At 45.8% G+C, this 21,234-nt stretch overlaps 2 protein-coding genes and 1 long non-coding RNA gene across 3 annotated transcripts; 1 reads left to right on the top strand and 2 right to left on the bottom strand.

Moving 5' to 3' along the window:
- Positions 1–453: 453 nt before the first annotated feature.
- On the bottom strand, positions 454–1,672 carry LOC149361877 (uncharacterized). The gene has a single exon (XM_089569612.1). It carries the CDS (start codon positions 1,462–1,464, stop codon positions 454–456), a length of 1,011 nt encoding a protein of 336 aa, XP_089425738.1. The 5' UTR covers positions 1,465–1,672.
- A 2,415-nt stretch (positions 1,673–4,087) lies between these two features.
- On the bottom strand, positions 4,088–5,864 carry LOC149361876 (uncharacterized). Its single transcript, XM_089568172.1, has 2 exons — positions 5,792–5,864; positions 4,088–5,202 (listed from the first exon to the last, which is right to left on the bottom strand). Exons 1-2 carry the CDS (start codon positions 5,862–5,864, stop codon positions 4,088–4,090), a joined length of 1,188 nt encoding a protein of 395 aa, XP_089424298.1.
- Positions 5,865–16,969: 11,105 nt separating this feature from the next.
- On the top strand, positions 16,970–19,911 carry LOC149361875 (uncharacterized). Its single transcript, XR_016288455.1, has 2 exons — positions 16,970–17,056; positions 19,745–19,911. It is a non-coding gene; the product is annotated as an uncharacterized LOC149361875 (long non-coding RNA).
- The last annotated feature ends 1,323 nt before the right edge of the window (positions 19,912–21,234 follow it).

Here is a 21,234-nt window from a genome sequence, read left to right as displayed (position 1 = left end):
CCTTGAAAAACCTGGGAAAGCAACAGCCCGTCCAGAAAAAAAAATGTTCCCGCGACTGGGTTTCGAAACCGCGGCGGCGCGAACAAATCAGCTTCGCTGGCCTGTGCTCGAGAGCACTATACTATTGCCGCGGCCGGATCACACCTCCGCGTTTAACTGCAACACACCCTCACGTTGACCATTCCGCATCGCCGTCATCAAAAAAAAAAATGTTCTCGCGACTGGGTTTCGAAACCTTGAAGGTGCCCTTGAAAAACCTGGGAAAGCAACAGCCCGTCCAGAAAAAAAAAATGTTCCCGCGACTGGGTTTCGAAACCGCGGCGGCGCGAACAAATCAGCTTCGCTGGCCTGTGCTCGAGAGCACTATACTCTTTTTTTTTTTTAAATACCTTTTTATTGAAACAAGCACGATACATAGCTAAAACAACCAGGCCTGCTTAGGCCGGTCGCAAGTTAAAATTTCTTGAATTGCACCAGTTCATGAAGCACACTCAACCATGCAGGTGGGTCCGCCTGCGCTTGGTACACATCTCGTAAGTAACACACACTCTCCACAAAGTTCTCCCTGACAGATCGGATAGCAACATCTCCATTCCGGACAGCCATTCGAGTTTTCCATAAACTATGCAGGCCCAGGAGCATAATCATGTCATAGGGGACACCTGTGTCATCTTTGTCTACCGGTAAATAGCGAATGCCAATTGGTGATATGGGTAATTCTTTCTTTAGCGTACGTTGTAAGACATCCCAATAAAAAATTGGGTCCCAGCATTCAATGAACACATGTTCTATGGTTTCAGGCTTCTTGCAAAGCAAGCAGTTCGTTGTCCATGGCACAAATATACCTTTGTCCGCGAGCCACGTCTTAACCGGCAAAGTACCCGTATGCAGTTTGAAAAAGAATGTTTTTGTGCTTGCCTTAACTGGCATCTTTTTAATTCTTTTGAGAACATCTTGCCCTGGGCCTGCAGAGTTTATTGTACGATACAGAGGCACTGGCATTATGATGTCTATCAGATCTCTGTACAGTTTTTTCCTCTTTACAGTGCTGAGGTAGTCCAGTGAAAACCGCACCTTCAGGAATCGCACAGAGTCCACAACTTCTTTCAGGTAACCTCTAGCACCATAAGCTGACAATCTTACAGTAGACACTACAAAATCGGGCAGAGCGCTGCTCAGTCGTACTTGCATCATTGAACGTAAAAAGGGGTCGTTCTGATCCCTCACAAACATAAATCGGGACACAAGCTTGCGGACAAACAAATGCCCGAGACCAAGACCGCCATCTTGAACAGTTCGAAACAAATTAGTTCTTTTGACCCTCTCCCAACTTGAACTCCAGATAAACACAGCAAACACCCTGTGCATTTTTTGCACATTTACTCGAGACATATCCAAAAACTGCAAAACATACCACACCTTGGCGATTAAGAAAATGTTGCAAACTGTCGCCCTCGCAAACATCGACAATTCTCGTCCTTGCCATGACCTTGCTTTTTCTTTTACTCTTGGTGTCACCTCATTCCAGAAATCAGCGCTCTTGTCATAGTGCTCTAGAGGCACACCCAAGTAGTTCGATGGCACGGTTGTCCACTGCAGACTCGCGAACGCCGGCGGTGTAATATCCCAATTTCCATGCCAAAAGCCGACACTCTTCTCCCAATTACTCTCGGCACCTGTGAGCTGACAAAACCGTTTGGCGACACCAACAGTTTCCTGGACACTTTCGCGGTCACTGCAGAATACAGCTATGTCATCTGCGTACGCAAGAATTTTAACATTAGATGATTGAAACCTGAAGCCATTAATTCGATCGTTGTTAATAAGATTTAAACAGAAAGGCTCGAGATAAAGCGCGAACAGCAAGGGCGAGAGTGGGCATCCTTGCCTAACGGAGGAACGCAGAGGGACGGCTTCACTCAGGTTCTTATTGACAATTATCTGCACCGTACAGTTGCTGTAGACCATTTTAAGCCCATCTTGTATTTCACTGCCTAAATTCACTTGTTCCAGAACCGAGTACAGGACATCGTGTGCCACACGATCAAACGCCTTCGACAGGTCTAGTTGCATCATTGCGACTTGGCCCCCGAATACATCACAGCATTCAAGGACACTGCGAACAACGTGCACATTCGTGCAAATTGTACGACCTTTCACTCCGCACGTTTGGTGCGGTCCAACGAGTTTCATGATCACACTCTGCAAACGTCGACCTAGGATCTTCATATAAATCTTATAGTCAACATTGGTGAGGGTTATCGGACGATAAGCCCCCACTGACTGCAATTTCTCTCGGTCATCTGTTTTAGGGATCAGTACTATGTGAGCAGTACGAAAGGAAGGTGGCATTTGATTTACTCTATATGCTTCTGTGATCATTTCATATAAAATCGGGCTGACTTCTTTTCTGAATGTTTTATAGAAAGCAGCCCCTAGACCATCCGGCCCTGGTGTTTTCCCCAGCGGTAGTTCATCTATAGCCTTCTGAACCTCCTCCAAACTAATACGCTGTTCTAGGCGAGCTCGTGTATCTTCGTCTAATCGAGGCATGAGCTGCAAAAAATCATCGCACAGCCCACTCTTCACGCTTCTTTCATTCCCTATCAGCTCTTTGTAATGCTCGACAAACGCCTGCTCAATTTCTTCTCTATCGGTCGTTATTCTGTTGCGGTAACGAATCTGTCGGATTTCATTTTTTGCTGCATATATTCTTTCGTCGCACAACGCACGCTTGTTGGGCGTATCACCCGCCCACAGTTTTTCAGCGCGCGCCCTTATCACAGCCGCTCGGTACTTATCTGTTTCTAGAGCTTCTAGCTGGCTTTTAACTTCTCGGATTTCTTTTATGTACAACCCAGGTGCTGCTGTTTCCATACATGTCAAAAAGTTTAATTGGCACTGCAATTCTTCGGCTGTTTTCCTTTGATTTTGGTGAAGGATAGTTCCTCTTTCTATCGCTAGCATTTTGACGGCGTTCTTAAAGTTTTCCCAGTTACGTGCGCAGCTTCCTGACTAGGCGGAAGACATTTTAGTCACTTCTTTTTTAACTTGTTCAACGAAGGTTTCATCTTCTAACAGTTTCACATTAAATTTCCAAAGTTTCCAGTTGAACCGAGTCTTAACGGCTTTACTACCAAAGGTTACCATCACAAGGCTGTGATCGCTAAATGAAACGTGTTTAACTTGATACTTACTGCACACGGTCACAAATCCTATGCTTGCATACACTCTATCTAGCCTCGCATTGCTGCCGCGTTGGAAGTGCGTAAAGCATGGGTGCGAGCCTTGGGACAACATCCAACCAAGATCTTCCATTTCGTGTTCTTGAATTATTGCATCAAGGTACTGTGCACTCTGATCACGCACCGAAACGTTCGGAACTCGATCCTCTGGCAAGCACACGCAATTGAAGTCGCCCATCAAAACAACACTTTTCTCGCAGCTCAAATACAGCTCGACTTTTTCAAAAAAACTAACACGCTCCTTTTGACTATTAGGAGCATAGACACAAATCACTCGCCAAGCACATCCAGAAAAACTAAAATCAACAACCAGCAACCGTCCTCCTTCGGACGCAACAACAGTTTCATTTGCAATGCGCAGATTATTCTTCAGAAATAACGCACAACCTCCGGATCTGCCAACCGCGTGACATATACAGACACTGTATCGGGACCGAAATTTTTCAACCATGCGCTCAGTGTGTTCCTGGCTCTCAATCTTTGTTTCTTGCAATGCGACTATATCCAATTCATTTTCTAGGAAGAGGCGACTGACCTGGCATTGCCGTTTCCTCGCCGCCAGTCCCCGCACGTTCAGCGTGGCTACGCGCAGTGGCACGTGAAACATTGTTCCTTCATCATTTTTAAAGGCACCCGCAGTTCGAGGAGTGCTCACCTCAGGACACCACGACGCTGCAGAGGGTTCCGTACGCTGGGGCATCGCTGCTAAGCTGTCCATCGCACTTTCACAGTCCATGGCGAAAGTTTGACGGTCGCGCACAAAGTTCCCTTCCATGGTTTATGGTGGGCACCGTAGCATGTTGATCCGGACTCGGCAGTAGCGCGTTACCGCAGTTGCAGCGCTATTTAGGCGCCGCGTCCGCTGGTCTTCTGTCTGGTGGAATAATTGGCTTCGGCTTGAAGGACGCCCGTCGCGTCGGCGCCGCTTTGGGGGGCGGCTCCTCCGAAGGGGCGCCGTCTGTTGATTGGTCACCTTGCACTGTTTCGAGATGAGCGCGCTTCGTGGATAAAACCGCAGCGTTTCCCATTGTGATGTCGGTATTGTCTTGCCCTATGTGCGCCTCCTCTACTGGGCTCGTAGAAGTTCTGACGGCAGGCTGCATCTCTTGGCTCGCCGTTTCCTCAGGGGCGTGTTGTAACTCCTGAGGTGGCTTGACCAGGCTTGTCTCGCTGTCCTCAACGCTTGAATGTTGAGCGCTCTGCTCATCGGCTGCTGCTTTGCCACCAGCTGACCCTGACGCTTCCTCGGCCTCCACCTCATCCATGACATGTTCAGCCACGTCAATATTCCTTGCAGGCCCTGTCATGGTCGCGTACGTGGGTACACATTGGCTTTCGTCATGACCAAACCGGCGACATCGCGAGCACCGAGGCACTCGACAGTCGCGACGAATGTGGCCCTTCCCTTGGCATCGGAGGCAGAGTGGAGGCCTCCCAGCGACCACCAAAAGCGCAGGTTCACCGGCAATACGAAGTTGGTGAGGTATGTCCTCAACTGTGACGCTTGACTTCAACTTCAGGCTTAGTACTCGGGTTGTTGAACCTTTTTCTGTTACGCCGAACACACGCCAGCGCTCCTTCGAGAGCTCGGTCACTTCGCCATACGGCAGGAAGGCCACACGTACTTCTTCGTCAGTCACGTTGTGGAGAACCCAGTGCACTTTAACACGCACCTCTTGCTTGTTGGGGTCGATCACGAGACACCGGTGCTCCTTGACGCTAATGCTCCCGGCAGCGAGTATTTTCTTTACAGCTTCAGGGTTCTTAAACGTAACCGCCCACACATGATTCATTTGAAATGCTCCCAAGGCCACAACCTCGGGAAGCAGTTCCAAACGGGCAAGGGCGTCCCTGTAGTCCTCGACCCTATACGGCCGCGCTCGAACGTCGCCGTGCAAAAATACGGTATTCAAAACTATACGACCTGTAGGGAGGTGGGGCAGCATAACCATAGAGTAATATAGAAGTAAAGAGCGGACACTCCCGTAGGCCCCAGCGGCCGACTTTTGTGCACAGCGCACCTAGCGGACCCGGGGAAACGCACTGGCCTCAGAGATGAGAGGCGCAACAGGAATCTTGGAGGCTCTACTTTCATTGCGTCTTGTGCGTTCTTCACTCTCGCGGAGGGGGCGGTGTCACATTGCCCAGCTCAGCAGCCGGCCACCAGCGTGGCGATTACGGAGCACGCAACGATTATCCAAGTTTCGACGTACAACGCTCGTCAAAAGCGTTTGGCTTTGATCGCTTGCCTGGACGCCGCGGCGAACATGTCACCCACAAGCCGCAAAGGCGTTATGCCACGCATCGCGTGCGCTTGGCAAGCGGCAGTGAACCTACTGCGTGCATTCTGTCAGAGTGACAATGAGCGCATCAGTCACTCCGCAGAAAGAAGCCAAGACATGCCAAGACCATACTCTTTTTCTTTTTTTTATTTGCACGTTCAGTGCCATCTGGCGGAAACGGGGAAGTGCCGAACTCGGCCGCGAAAGGGCCCGAGTGTCCGCTCTTTACTTTTATGTTACTCTATGGCATAACTTCGTAACCTGCTTCGCTATCTTCAGTAGCAATCCTGTTTCCGCGGCTCGACTGAGCCGCTAACACCGCTCCGCCGGAGCTCATGATAACACGTCCGTTCACTGCCGTGGCCGGAAATCAGAGCACTATACTATTGCCGCGGCCGGATCACACTTCCGCGTTTAACTGCAACACACCCTCGCGTTGACCATTCCGCATCGCCGTCATCAACAAAAAAATGTTCCCGCGACTGGGTTTCGAAACCACGGCGGCGCGAACAAATCAGCTTCGCTGGCCTGTGCTCGAGAGCACTATGCTATTGCCGCGGCCGGATCACACCTCCGCGTTTAACTGCAACACACCCTCGCGTTGACCATTCCGCATCGCCGTCATCAACGAAAAAATGTTCCCGCGACTGGGTTTCGAAACCACGGCGGCGCGAACAAATCAGCTTCGCTGGCCTGTGCTCGAGAGCACTATGCTATTGCCGCGGCCGGATCACACCTCCGCGTTTAACTGCAACACACCCTCGCGTTGACCATTCCGCATCGCCGTCATCAACAAAAAAATGTTCCCGCGACTGGGTTTCGAAACCACGGCGGCGCGAACAAATCAGCTTCGCTGGCCTGTGCTCGAGAGCACTATGCTATTGCCGCGGCCGGATCACACCTCCGCGTTTAACTGCAACACACCCTCGCGTTGACCATTCCGCATCGCCGTCATCAACGAAAAAATGTTCCCGCGACTGGGTTTCGAAACCACGGCGGCGCGAACAAATCAGCTTCGCTGGCCTGTGCTCGAGAGCACTATGCTATTGCCGCGGCCGGATCACACCTCCGCGTTTAACTGCAACACACCCTCGCGTTGACCATTCCGCATCGCCGTCATCAACAAAAAAATGTTCCCGCGACTGGGTTTCGAAACCACGGCGGCGCGAACAAATCAGCTTCGCTGGCCTGTGCTCGAGAGCACTATGCTATTGCCGCGGCCGGATCACACCTCCGCGTTTAACTGCAACACACCCTCGCGTTGACCATTGCGCATCGCCACATCACGTGAACGTGCGGTGCGAACAAATCAGACCAGCTTAACCTGAGTCTAATATCGTCGCCAGACGTGCCGCCGACCCAGCAAAGCAAAACCATGACCCAACCAGACTAAGCACATGCTTTGACACGTCTACTGGGTTTAGCTGCGTTAAAGACCCACCCCGTTTTTCCTTTCGCTCGAAAGCTAGTCTCATTCTTGGCTAGGTGGCAGTATTCAAAGCTTAGAGCAGCTAGTTCTTATTCTCAAGAAGACTAAAACATTCAGCAAAACATCCTGCAACAGCTGCCAGTGTTTCAGGCGTGCCTCTCAATAAATTGACCTCAATAGTTACACCAAATTCCTAAGCAACGTATGCAGTGCTCACCTTCAGCGTGTGATAATGCTGAGCAGATGGTGATGAGACAAAAACAGCCACTGAAGAAATTCATGGTCTCAACAGCCTTTACAAAGTGAGAGAAAAACATAAATATCAAATGCAGTGATTTTTTCCACTAAGGAAGCCATCGGCTCTAAAACACATGCACTTGCAAATGAAACAGTTGGAAGAAAATATTTTGGAATCGATAAATAGAAAATAAAGGAGAAATAATTTGTAGCGGTAAGCTTACTCGCTAAACACATTAATCAGCCAAAGCTGTTATAGCTTTTGTCAGCAGTAAGAGCAAGCCTACCCTTTATTGCGACAGTGGAGGAATCCTCAACTGCAACGTGGCTGCGACGGGAAGAACCCAGAAGGCGACTACTGTGGAAGGGGGAGGTTATGGCGAGGGCCGAGAAATGCGCAACCTGAGCGTGGTTGGTTATACGGCAGAATGCAGGGTTAAGTGGCTAAATGAAAGACATAACAGCTTTCGTTTATTCTTCTGTTAAGCCGGCAAGCCTAGCTCAACAAACGTTTTTCAGACCACAGGGCTTCGTCCTTCACCCTTATTTGAATCTTGCAGCGTTCCCAGCCGGTCCAATGTTCCGCCCCCCCCCCCCCCTGTGCCCAAATTGTTAAACAGGCACTGTTTCAGGGCCTGAAAGCAGCCCACTGGCGTGAGAATTTTGAAAAGACGGCAGATCGGCTTTTTTGAACCATGGACGCATTTTAAAAGTTACGTGCCAGTCTGTCGAAATCTGTTGGGAGTTTGATACCTCCAGCTACAAACACCGATGGCTATATGTGTTTCAGTTATACCCTGACTGCGCGCCTAGGAGGAGCTGCATTGAAGAATGACCGACAGAGGATGTACAGCGAAGCTACCGTTTTCATTTTTCGGGTAGTTTGGTACATAACTTCTGTTTCCCCTGGTGGTGGGAACATGGCGCATTGTTTCAGAAGCGGTCACACTTCGCACCGTAAACTGCTGCATAAACGCCGTTTTTTTTCAATCTGGCCAGTATTCTGGCCAGTATTCAATCTGCCATACCTGGCGCAGATCCGTTCAATGCAAAAAGCGGGGCACTTCTGCTTGCTTACCTTTCGAAGCAGGAAATTCAGCTGTCATCCTCTGCCCTTTTGTTACTTTACAAGCCGCCTTTAAAACACCTCTTATGAAGAAATAAATTCTTAAAAGTGCTTTTAAACAGTTCTAAGTAGCAATAACGATTTTCAAGCTGCATAAAACGTCGCCGTGGCGTCATCCATCAGTATTGCTTCGAGCCTAATGGATATATATGTCCAATTAGTGGTGCTTTATTTTTGTAACAAACGTTATCCAGCTGTTCCATATTGTTGATGCTAATTCTGGGAAATAGAAAAAGTGTTGAAAAAATGTGTAGTTTTTTTCTTCAGCAGAATGAAAAAGCTGCTTATTATCCAAGGGTGAAAGGCGGAGGCAAGTTAGGAGAAACGAATAGGAAGAAAACTGCCAGTGGGTGAGTCGGAAAGCCGATCTTGTCCATCAAGAGCACTTAACATAAAGAACGCAAAAAGTCTCACGCGCAGAAGAGAACGCTAGAAATAGAAGGACACGATGCGCCACATTAACCGCACGTGCGCTCTGATGGCATTAACTTATGTTAACAAAAGGAACATAGCATGACAGAGGCAGCACAAAAATCAAAGTGAAAGTCACATGCTAAAATTCATAGTGCAGCAAAGCGCACCTTGTACAACAGAAAAAAGAATATGGAGTTGAAAACGACCATATCATAACTTTTATGGAGGACAGCAACATTAGTCGGCACCAAGGAGAGCGTAGAGAAACATTTCATTTGGTGCCGGATCCATGCGAAATTGTAGTGTAAGCATTTTTTAGCGAAATGTAACTGATTAGAAAGGAGAAGAAAAAAATGGTGATATGCCGACAGTGGGGTGGCGATGGTTAGCACTCTCAAGGTAGGGTACATTGAACATAAATACCCCTGAAAGCAGAAGATTGGAGAGAAGTCGCCTTAGCTCAGTTGGTAGAGCACCGTACGCGAAATCCGGAGGTGGTGGGTTCGGGGCCCAACGGCGGCATGTGCTCGTTTTTATGCGAAGCATACTACATTAGCTACCACTTTAGCCCTTCACCGTGGTTATGCGCCTCCAAATCACGTGATCCATGACGTCACACCACGTGACACGATGACGTCACGACAGTAGAGAAACGGGGCCCACCTGGCGCCGTCGCTGTGGTTGTGCGCCTCCAAATAACGTGACACGATGATGCCACACCACGTGACACGATGACGTCACGGCAGTGGAGAAACGGGGGCCCACCTCGCGCCGCCGCTGTGGTTGTGCGCCTCCAAATCACGTGATACATGACGTCACACCACGTGACACGATGACGTCACGACAGTGGAGAAACGGGGGCCCACCTCGCGCCGTCGCTGTGGTTGTGCGCCTCCAAATCACGTTATACATGACGTCACACCACGTGACACGATGACGTCACGACAGTGGAGAAACGGGGGCCCACCTCGCGCCGTCGCTTTGGTTGTGCGCCTCCAAATTACGCGACACGATGATGCTTCGCATTCTCCAGGCTTAACCAAGTTAAGCCTCAGCCATTTTTTTCTTCTCTTTTGTAATCAGCTGTCTTTCAACAAAGGAATAATTATGTCATTTACTTCTCATTTGTAAATATTACAAATAAAAATAAAATAACAATCCTTTATGTGTTCCTTGGCTGCGATGACTGCTGACTTTCTCCATCTGCATGAAATAAAGAGCTCCTCATTTAACTACCGTTGCCTGCAACCGAAAGTATGAGGTTGGGTAGCCGCCATATGTCAGTAGGCAGAGCACCGTACGTGACATTCGAAGGTTATGGGGGTTCGGTTACCACTGGTGGCATGCGATTTTTTCTTCTCCTTTCTAATCAATTTTGGTAAAGAAATGATTACACTGTTCATTTGCCATTGATCCAACACCAGGAAAATAAAAACATTCTCTTATTATTCTCTCCGTTTCGGAGGTTGGTGCAATGTTTAGCGGAATGCACAAAGGTCCAATAGGTTTGTAATAATGGAGTAAATATTCATTAGGAACCTCGTAAACGCAGGCATACGACGACAGAGGAATGCTATACATTTTACACAGAAACTTCTTATTTGAAGGAAAACCATTCCGAGTCTGGGGACTGATCTCAGGACTTCACCTCACCGGGGAAGTCAATTTACTACGCTAACGCGGATGGCTAGCATATACGGTGCGAACTGAAGTGGCCTTTGCCTTCCGTCATAATTGCGCATAACGAGCCGCTCATTTGTTTACCTTTTCCTGCTCATGTCAAAAGCGAAAATTTAAAACAGTCTCTTTCAGATAGTGTGAAAAAGACGATTAGTTTTGCAGCTTACCGAGGCTAGGGCTATATTGCAAGGAAAGATTATCCAGTCCGGCAGAAGAAAGCCTGATTTGTCTTTGCTTTTCAAAGATTCACTGGCTACTCTCAAACTCCTGCGCACAGTAAAATAGATTAATAATAATAATAATAATAATAATAATAATAATAATAATAAACTTTATTCATGCAATATTTCCAATCTCGTACAGGCACGCAGAAGCCACAAGAGGGCTTGTAGGGTGTCGCCCGGCAGCAGCGACAATCGAAGTACATAATTTATACAATAGCGAACGAAACACACAAAAAAAGTACATGTGCACTGAACTTGTGCACTAAAATAAAGAATGAATTAATTATAGATACCAGTGTAAAAACAAGGAAACGAAAAGAAGAAAAAATAATAATAAAAAAAATAAAAATATATTTCGCTAGGGGGGAGGGAAGAAGAAGAAAAAAAAAATAGGCAGAGAGTTTAAATGCTCTTTACACTTACATTTCTAGCGATAATATAACGTTTCTTAGCTCCGTGCGAGAAGTCAAGGAGAATACATACTCCGCCAACTCATTAAGGTAAGGCTCACGACTCAGTATAACTGCAGGATTTTATGGGAGCTCTCTGTTTTCAATAAATATGGCGCTGGTGTATAGAACCCCCGAGTAGCTTAGGCTTTTCCTGTAAAAAAACCCCAGCATATACCTTTAGCTGCCACGATAGCCTTGGCAAAAGTGTTAGAGGCTTGTGCAGCGCTAAATGCACCAAAATGTCTAACCAAAGCCCTCTCGTTCTGCTGCGCAGTCAATCCTGTCGTCCACACTTTTGAAGAAACGGTGAAAGGCTGCTACGCAGTTTCCCTGCGGCATTTCATTGGTTCATGGTATTGATTTTCAGGCGACGTGCACGCTGTTCGCCTGCATGGTGCGCTGGTTGTGAGAACAAAAACACGTTTTAGATTTTATTTTGTAGTCAGTTCTAGTTGAAGTAATGGCGTGTAGTGCATAGTTCTTTGAATTCATTCATCTGCTTGATTCGGTCTGTGCCAAGGCTTCAACGCCCGCAAGCTTGAGCGCCGCCTCTGCTGTAGTGGCAGGTACGGCGTGATATTAATGCACTGCACGCCCGTAGGCTAGCATTATACGGTGTATAATGCTCTATTGGAGGGAAAATCGCGCGTTTAAACAGCGTGATTCGCCCTTAGCAATTGTGATCCGCAACCTTTAGGGGACAGGTGGGAGCACACACCAGCACATTTCAGAGAAGGCGTATGACGTATACCTGCGGCATTCGTGGCACTTGGGCCGGAAACAAATGGAAAGGAAAGAAACACTTAAGGAGGACGCTATCTCGACACGCAGAACTCGCACTCTTCGCACTTAAAAGTTGCCGATCATATTGTCAAGTAGCAGTTGGTACAGGTAGCGCCGCGTCCAGACGGCAGAGGAACGCCAACACCGAGATGATGCCAGCCCACACCCCTTATAAAAATGGTCTATAGACTTTCTATAGATTTTTTATAGACTCTATAGCCATCCTATAGACTTTTTCTTTTGTCTATAGACAGTCTATAGAAAATCTATGGACTGAAGTCTATAGCTGCTTCAATTTCCTTTTTTCTATAGACGGTCTATAGACTCTCTATAGACTAAGGTCTATAGCCGCCTCAATTTCCTTTCGTCTATAGACTGTCTATAGACCATCTATAGACTAAGGTCTATAGCTGCCTCAATTTTCTTTCGTCTATAGACTGTCTATAGACTCTCTATAGACTAAGGTCTATAGCTGCGTAATTTCCTTTTGTCTATAGACTGTCTATAGACACTTTATAGACTAAAGTCTATAGCTGGCTCAAATTTCCTTTTGTCTATAGACTGTCTATAGACACTTTACAGACTAAAGTCTATAGCTGGTTCAATTTCCTTTTGTCTATAGACGGTCTATAGACTCGCTATAGACTGAATTCTATAACTACCTCCATTTCCTTTCGTCTATAGACGGTCTATAGACTCGCTATAGCCTAAGGTCTATAGCCGCCTCAATTTCCTTTTGTCTATAGACTGTCTATAGACTAAAGTCTATAACTGCTTCAGTTTCCTTTCGTCTGTAGACGGTCTATAGATTCGCTATAAACTAAGGTCTATAGCTGCCTCAATTTTCTTTTGTCTATAGACTCTCTATAGTCTAAAGTCTATAACTGCTTCAATTTCCTTACGTCTATAGACGGTCTATAGACTAAGGTCTATAGCTGCCACAATATCCTTTCATCTATAGACGGTCTATAGACTGTCTATAGACCAAGGTCTATAGCTGCTTCAATTTCCTTTTGTCTATAGACGGTCTATAGACTCTCTATAGACTACGTCTACAACTACCTCAATTTCCTTTCGTCTATAGACTGTACACTATAGATAGTCTACTGCCTATAGACCAGTCTATAACAATCGTAATTTTATCTAACAATGTTCGATACACTGACTTTCGACTAAGTCCAGAACAATGTCAATTCATTTTTGCACTGCATGTTGAGGGAACCTGCATCTAGTGACCGCAACTATGTCGGGAGTCCCCCACCTCCTTCGCTATTACGGAAATTAAAAAGTATTGCGTAAGGCCATTACAACACCCTCCTGTATATTGTTTTCAGGAGCATTGACAAGCTCCTTTTCGTTATACCGTGACGTATATTGTCAATACAATTAGATATTAATGCTAACAAGTAAGCCGAGGAAAGGCAGCCGTTCTTGAAGTAAGGGCGCCCGCAAACTGTACTACATCGAACGAATACGCTGTCCCTTAAAGGAATCGCTCTACACAATTCCATTCCATCTTTCGATCGTTACTGTCCAACGCGCTGAAATCAGACACATTTCATCAAAGGTTCTACATTTCTCTTTAAAACGTCCTGAAAATAAAGGGGAAAATACGGGTGTGAGAATTCAAGGAAGCGCCCATCCCTTAGAAACACTTTAGATTAATCTCAAAGAGCCTGGTCCTCTGTACGATTAACATCTGCCATTTCTACCTTTGCAGTTTGTATTCACGTGAATAAGTGCTGCGACGCAACAATCACAAAGCCAGTATTTTTCCGTTCCTACCCTTGCACCTGTTGCTTCGGAGCCGATGACACGCTGATGTGGCGCATATCAGTTTTCTAAACACGAACACACGCAAAAAAGACGTTATGCTATGCAACCTTATAATTATTATTTGAGAATTGTACCACATACTATTCGGTGGGAGATGCGGCGCGTATACCGACAAGAAGTTCGATTTCGGTTCTGTTTTCACAAAAACAATAAGATTTTTAGAGGGTAAGCGAAGAATTTAAGCTTATAAACCAATTGCCTTCTGTGGTCTTGGATATCAGATCAAGCTGCACACGGCAAGAGTGCGAGCGATAAAGATACGACCGTGAAATGGGTTTCTGTTTCACGTTTTACCCATTTTACCGCGAGACGGCGGAAAATCATTCGGTCTGCAAACAACCCTGTGCGTGGCTGCATCACTCGCGTTGGCGTGTTTTTCGCGGATTACGTTTTCTTCAAAATCCAGCTTCATCGTCCGCTTACGGTAAGTCTACACGTTTATATTTTATTCATTTGGTCTCCTAAACCACTCTAAGCAGAGCTGTGTGTGTAGAACAGATTATGTGCGCAGTTACAAACGTCCTATCTTCGTTTCTAAGGCGGAAGCCATCGGGTTCTCGACTAATGCCGCCTATCTCTGTCCCGCTGTCTTTACTAACGCGCGGAAAGGCAGTCTGTGCGATGCCCTTGATGATAAGCCGCTCCTCGCGAGCTGTCTACTAGATTTTTCGTGTTTCAAGGTAGATGCGCGGCCAGAAATGTCGTTTAGCCTGTGAATGACGGCCGAAATGGAACTGTGTGTTAGTTAGCGCCCTGTGAGCTCAATTTACTTTGCACCTCCGAAAACGTACTTACATACAGTCTCGTTTAGTGGTGGATTACATTTATTTTCTTATCTTTGTGTTATCGCCTGTCTGGACCATGGAGTGCTGTTCTTTTTGAGGTGTGCATTGCTTGCTACGTATGGACGCTCGCTCGGTGCGCGTCGTGGACGCCGACGTTTCAGCAAAGGTGTCTTGTAACGCTATAGACTGGAGCGCGAGACGTTTGTCAAAGTTGTATTCAAGCGGCGCTGGAGGAATGCTTGTAGTGTGATGGGTGAATAAAATTCGTTGCCGGCGCGAATGGCCGGCGTGCTCAAACACCGCGAAGAACCCACGAGCTCCATCCCATCTCCCCTTCGTTGCACACGTATGGATTTGTCCGTGTCTGTCATCAGAGCCGTTGGCCGCCGCCGCTGGCTTGCGGGCACTTCATTTTGAAAGCTGGGTAAAGGTAGGCTCGAGAAGACCCTTATAAAAATGGTCTATAGACTTTCTATAGACTTTTTATAGACTCTATAGACATCCTATAGACTTTTACTTTTGTCTATAGACAGTCTATAGAAAATCTATAGACTAAAGTCTATAGCTGTCTCAATTTCCTTTTGTCCATAGACTATCTATAGACTCTCTATAGACTAAAGTCTATAGCAGCCTCAATTTCCTTTAGTCTATAGACGGTCTATAGATTCTCTATAGACTTAAGTCTATAACTACCTCAATTTCCTTTTGTCTATAGACGGTCTATAGACTATATATAGACTAAGGTCTATAGCTGTCTCAATTTCCTTTCGTCTATAGACGGTCTATAGACTCCCTATAGACTAAGGTCTATAGCTGTCTCAATTTCCTTTCGTCTATAGACGGTCTATAGACTCCCTATAGACTTAGGTCTATAACTACCTCAATTTCCTTTCGTCTATAGACAGTCTATAGACTCGCTATAGTCTAAGGTCTATAGCTGCCTCAATTTCCTTTTGTCTATAGACTCTCTATAGACTAAAGTCTATAATTGCTTCAATTTCCTTTTGTCTATAGACGGTCTATAGACTCGATATAGACTAAGGTCTATAGCTGTCACAATCTCCTTTTGTCTATAGACGGTCTATAGACTCTCTATAGACCAAGGTCTGTAGTTGCCTCAATTTCTTTTTGTCTATAGACGTTCTATAGACTAAAGTCTATAGCTGGCTCAATTTTCTTTCGTCTATAGATGGTCTATAGACTGTCTATTGACTAAGGTCTATAGCCTCAATTTGCTTTCGTCTGTAGACGGTCTATAGACTCTCTATAGACTACGGTCTATAGCTGCTTCAATTTCCTTTCGTCTATAGTCGGTCTATGGACTCTCTATAGACTACAGTCTACAAATACCTCAATTTCCTTTCGTCTATGCACTGTACACTAGAGATAGCCTGCTGTCTATAGACCAGTCTATAACAATCCTAATTTTATCTAACAATGTTCGATACACTGACTTTCGACTAAGTATAGAACAATGCCAATTTATTTTTGCACTGCATGCTGCGGGGACCTGCATCTGGTGACCGCAACTATGTCGGGAGTCCTCCACCTCCTTCGCTATTACGGAAATTAAAAAAGTATTGCGTGAGGACATTACAACACCCACCTGTATATTTTCAGGAGCCTTGACAAGCTCCTTTTCGTTATATCGTGACGTATATTGTCAATACAGTTAAATATTTAATGCTAACAAGTAAGCCGCGGAAAGGCAGCCGTTCTTGAAGTAAAGGCGCCGCAAACTGTACTACATCGAATGAATACGCTGTCTCTTAAAGGAATCGCTCGACACGGTTCCATTCCATCTTTCGATCGTTACTGTCCAACGCGCTGAAATCAGACACATTTCATCAACGCTTCTACATTTCTCTTTAAAACGTCCTGAAAATAAAGGGGGAAAGACGGGTGTGAGAATTCAAGGAAGCGCCCATCGCTTAGAAACACCTCAGAATAGTCTCAAAGAGCCTGGTCCTCTGTGCGATTAACATCTCCCATTTATACCTTTGCAGTTTGTATTCACGTGAATAAGTTCACCGACGCAACAATCAGAAAGCCAGTATTTTTTCGTTCCTACCCTTGCATCTGTTGCTTCGGAGCCGATGACACGCTGATGTCGAGCATATCAGTTTTCTAAACACGAACACACGCAAAAAAGACGTTATGCTATGCAACATTATAATTATTATTTGAGAATTGTACCACATACTATTCGGTGGGAGATGCGGCGCGTATACATTCAAGCAGTTAGATTTCGGTTCTCTTTTCACGAAAACAATAAGGTTTTTAGAGGGTATGCGAATAATTCACGCTTATAAACCAGTTACCTTCTGTGGTCTTGGATATCAGATCAAGCTCCACGCGGAAAGAGTGCGAGCGATAAAGATACGACCGTGAAATGGGTTTCTGTTTCACGTTTTACCGTTTTACCACGAGACGGCGGAAAATCATTCGGGCTGCAAACAACCCTGTGCGTGGCTGCATCGGTAGGGTGGCTAGCATCGGAGAAGTCGGCGTTTTTTTCGCGGATTACGTTTTCTTCAAAATCCAGCTGCATCGTCCGCTTACGGTAAGTCTATACGTTTATATTTTATTCATTTGGTCTCCTAAACCACTCTAAGCAGAGCTGTGTGTGCAGAACAGATTATGTGCGCAGTGACAAACGTCCTATCTTCGTTTCTAAGGCGGAAGCCATCGGGTTCTCGACTAATGCCGCTTATCTCTGGCCGCTGTCTTTACTAACGCGCGGAAAGGCAGTCTGTGCGATGCCCTTGATGATAAGCCGCTCCTCGCGAGCTGTCTACTAGAGTTTTCGTGGTTCAAGGTAGATGAGCGGCCAGAAATGTCGTTTAGCCTGTGAATTACGGCCGAAATGGAACTGTGCGTTAGTTAGCGCCGTGTGCGCTCAATTTACTTTGCACCTCCGAAAACGTACTTACATACACTCTCGTTCTGTGGTGGATTACATTTATTTTCTAATCTTTGTGTTATCGCCTGTCTGGACCTTGGAGTGCTGTTCTTTTTGAGGTGTGCATTTCCTTGCTACGTATGGACGCTCGCTCGGTGCGCGTCGTGGACGCCGACGTTTCAGCAAAGGTGTCTTGTAACGCTACAGACTGGAGCGCGAGACGTTTGTCAAAGTTGTAGTCAAGTGGCGCTGAAGGAATTCTTTTACTGTGATGGTATAAAATTCATTGCCCGCGCGATTGGCCGGCGTGCTCAAACACCGCGAAGAACCCACGAGCTCCATCCCGTCTCCCCGTCGTTGCACACGTACGGATTCCTCCATGTCTGTCATCAGAGCCGTTGGCCGCCCCCGCTCGCCTGCGGGAACTTCATTTTGAAAGCTGGGTAAAGGTCGGCTCGACAAGAGGTGGCTTACATTTCTTTCCGAGTGGTTCGTTCATGAATCCCGCTCACGCGTGCACAGATTTCTCTAATACCATTTGCGCGAGAGGCAAAGTATGTGTTTCTGATTTCAGACTGCTAACTTACGAAAGCGCCGATGTAATTCGCCGCTTATTTGCGCCTAAAATTAAATTAAGCTCTCGTGTTACTATAGCTGCACCTCTTGAAAGCGTTAATTGCTTCATTTAAATACTTCGTACTTTGAGCGCGTTCAATGCTTTCGTTGATGTTTCTAGCAGCGTTGGGTTAGGCTACCTCCATGCAAGAAACACACCTCTTTACGGCGCTGTTGGGGCTGCACTTGAAGGAAAGACTAATTGAATTTCAGACGGTATTTCATCGTGACAGTAATTTGTTGTCTTAAACTCGCGACTGCTTTTGAAACGGCGCAGCTGCAGCCTCTGTGTGCAGTATGGGTTTTCTGAATAATGAGCGCGGCATGGAAGCGCTGCAACCCGCTTGTTTCTAAGAGCACGCGCAGATGTATGAGTATGCTGTTCCATCTTTGTGCTTCAAGTTATAGGCGCAAATCTGTGGTGAACTGGTCGCTTCTGCCTGCCGGTTTTGTATAGCTTGTGCCCGTTTGAGTATCGACTTACGTACACCCGGCCAAATCTTTAACTGGCTCTGGTGTTGCATCGATAAATGAACCTTGTAAAAAAGGTGCCTTTTGGCTACACTGCTGGCATATTCATGTTGTAATTTGACACGTGAGATGGCATTTCATAGTTTCTTTTTGTTAATATAACGTCTGAGTGGAGTACTTGCGTGTTTCGATCAAAGTTATCAGAAATATTCATCGTCTGCTGCTACGAACAGCCGAAACAAGCGGAATACGCACCAATGGTTCTGGTGGCGCATTTGCACTTACTCTAGGTAAAGGACTTGTCCGCCATGAAAGGAGTGGTAGTTTACCCAGAGGATGAGGCCATATGGACCAGATTCATTGCTGCGTCTGCCGCTTGTTTCAGCTGTTGTAGTGGCAGACGAATATTTCTGATAACGTTGATCTAAACACGCAAGTGCTGCACTCAAACAATATATGAACAAAAAGGAACCACGAAATGACATTTCACTCGTCAAATTACAGCATGAATATGCCAGCAGTGTAGCTAAAAGGCACCTTTTTTACAAGGTGCATTTAGCGATGCAACACCAGAGCCAGTTAAAAATTTGGCCGGGTATACCAGGCTTCACGCAGGGTATTTTGAAGCGCTTCTTCTATAGCGGTTATAAGAATAAATGCTGCAATATTCTTCTTTTTGGATCCCTGTGTAAGGTGCCCTGAATCTGTATATTATGGAGGTGGCATTCTTAACACCTCCTTGCGAGTCAATGCAGATATGTGGCACAATTGTTCAATGTCTTCTGTTACAAATAATGTAAACGGATTGCCATACAGAAATCAGTATCAATACCGGATTCAGAGTAGAGTGCTACAGGGATTACGGGTCTTTGTTACAATGTTTTATGAAGACACTTATAATCTGTCGTGTATTTACTGAAATGATTGCGCCGGCGTGATAGCTCAGTGGCTATCATGTTCGTCTGGCGACCTGAAAGATTCAGGTTCGATTCCGGCCTATGCGGTCGCATTTTAATAGAGGCAAAATGCTAAAGGCTTGTGTACTCTGCAGAGTTGGCCGAAATTATTCCGCAGCCTTTCACTTCAGCGTCTTGTAGCCTGTGTCGACTTGGGTCTTTGAACCCCATCAAACCAAAAGATCAAGATTGCCTTTCTAGAATGGCATAGCCAGGATATGCCTTTCATTGTAAAGCACATGTGTAGAGATGGTATGGGAATTTTTTTTTCAGTTCCTCTGTTATTTTTTTCCTTTGTGCTGTACAGGTGAACATGCCCGGATGATTGACTGCAGACAACAGGCCGCAAGAATGCTTCTGAGGAAACTAGCGGGACTGTTACTTTCAACATTTATGTTATTGTGCATTCTTATGGTCCATGTATTGCATATTCCCGGCCTGGATAGCTTGGAAATAAAACTAAATTTGTAAGTATATTGATTGTGTCATTTGTGAACTCTGGTGACTTTTTTCAGTGGTTGTAGACTGTCTATAGGCAGTTTATAGATAATGGTCTACTAATAGTTTAGTAGACAGAGGTCTATAGACTGTCTATAGACAAAGGTCTATAGCACTGCCAGGCCACACACCTATGGAATGTCTATAGACAGTCTATAGACATATGTCTACTGGACCAGTAGACTTTTTGTCTGTAGACTGTCTATAGACAGTAATCTACAGGAAGTCCATGGCCATAAGTCTATAGGTCGTCTATAGTCCGTATATAGACAAGTGTCTATAGACGGTCTATAGACAACCCTATAGGAAATGTATGACCATAAGTCTATAAATCGTCTATAGACTGTCTATAGACATGTGTCTATAGACTTCCTATAGACCTATAGACTTTCAGTAGACATTTGTCTATAGACTGTCTATAGACAAAAGTCTACTAAAAGTGTATGGCCATAAATCTATAGACTGTCTATAGACCAGTCTAAAGGATTTGTCTATAGACAGTCTATAGACTTCATAGACTAAAGTCTATAGACAGTCTATGGACTTTCTATAGAAATTTTTATAAGGGGAGATGGCTTACATTTCGTTCCGAGTGGTTCGTTCATGAATCCCGCTCAAGCGTGCACAGATTTGTAGAATACCATTTGCGCGAGAGGCAAAGTATGTGTTTCTGATTTCAGACTGCTACGTTACGAAAGCGCCGATGTGAGTCGCCGCTTATTTGCGCCTAAAATTAAATTAAGCTCTCGTGTTATTATAGCTGCGCCTGTTGAAGGCGTTAATTGTTTCATTGAAATACTTCCTACTTTGAGCACGTTAAATGCTTTCGCTGATTTTTCTAGCAGCGTTGGGTTAGGCTGCCTCCATGCAAGAAACACACCACTTTACTGCGCTGTTGGAGCTGCACTTGAAGGAAAAACTAAGTGAATTTCAGGCGGTATTTTATCGTGACAGTAATTTGCTGTCTCAACCTCGCGACTGCTTTTGAAACGGCGCAGCTGCAGCCTCTGTGTGCTGTATTAGTTTTCTAATACCCGCTTGTTTCTAAGAGCGCGCGCAGATGTATGAGTATGCTGTTCCATCTTTGTGCTTCAAGTTATAGGCGCAAATCTGTGGTGAACTGGTTGCTTCTGCCTGCTGGTTTTGTATAGCTTGTGCCCGTTTGAGTATCGGCTTACGTACACTCGGCCAAATCTTTAACTGGCTTAGGTGTTGCATCGCTAAATGCACCTGTAAAAAGGTGCCTTTTGGCTACACTGCTGGCACGAGACGGCTCCGATGTTCCAATTTCCGAGCGCT

Source organism: Amblyomma mixtum, chromosome 2 (assembly GCF_055824585.1).
Source record: "Amblyomma mixtum isolate Tamu chromosome 2, ASM5582458v1, whole genome shotgun sequence".
NCBI classification, from domain to species: domain Eukaryota; kingdom Metazoa; phylum Arthropoda; class Arachnida; order Ixodida; family Ixodidae; genus Amblyomma; species Amblyomma mixtum.
The sequence above is the reverse complement of the archived record's forward strand: the minus strand, read 5'-3'. Positions and strand labels throughout refer to the sequence as shown.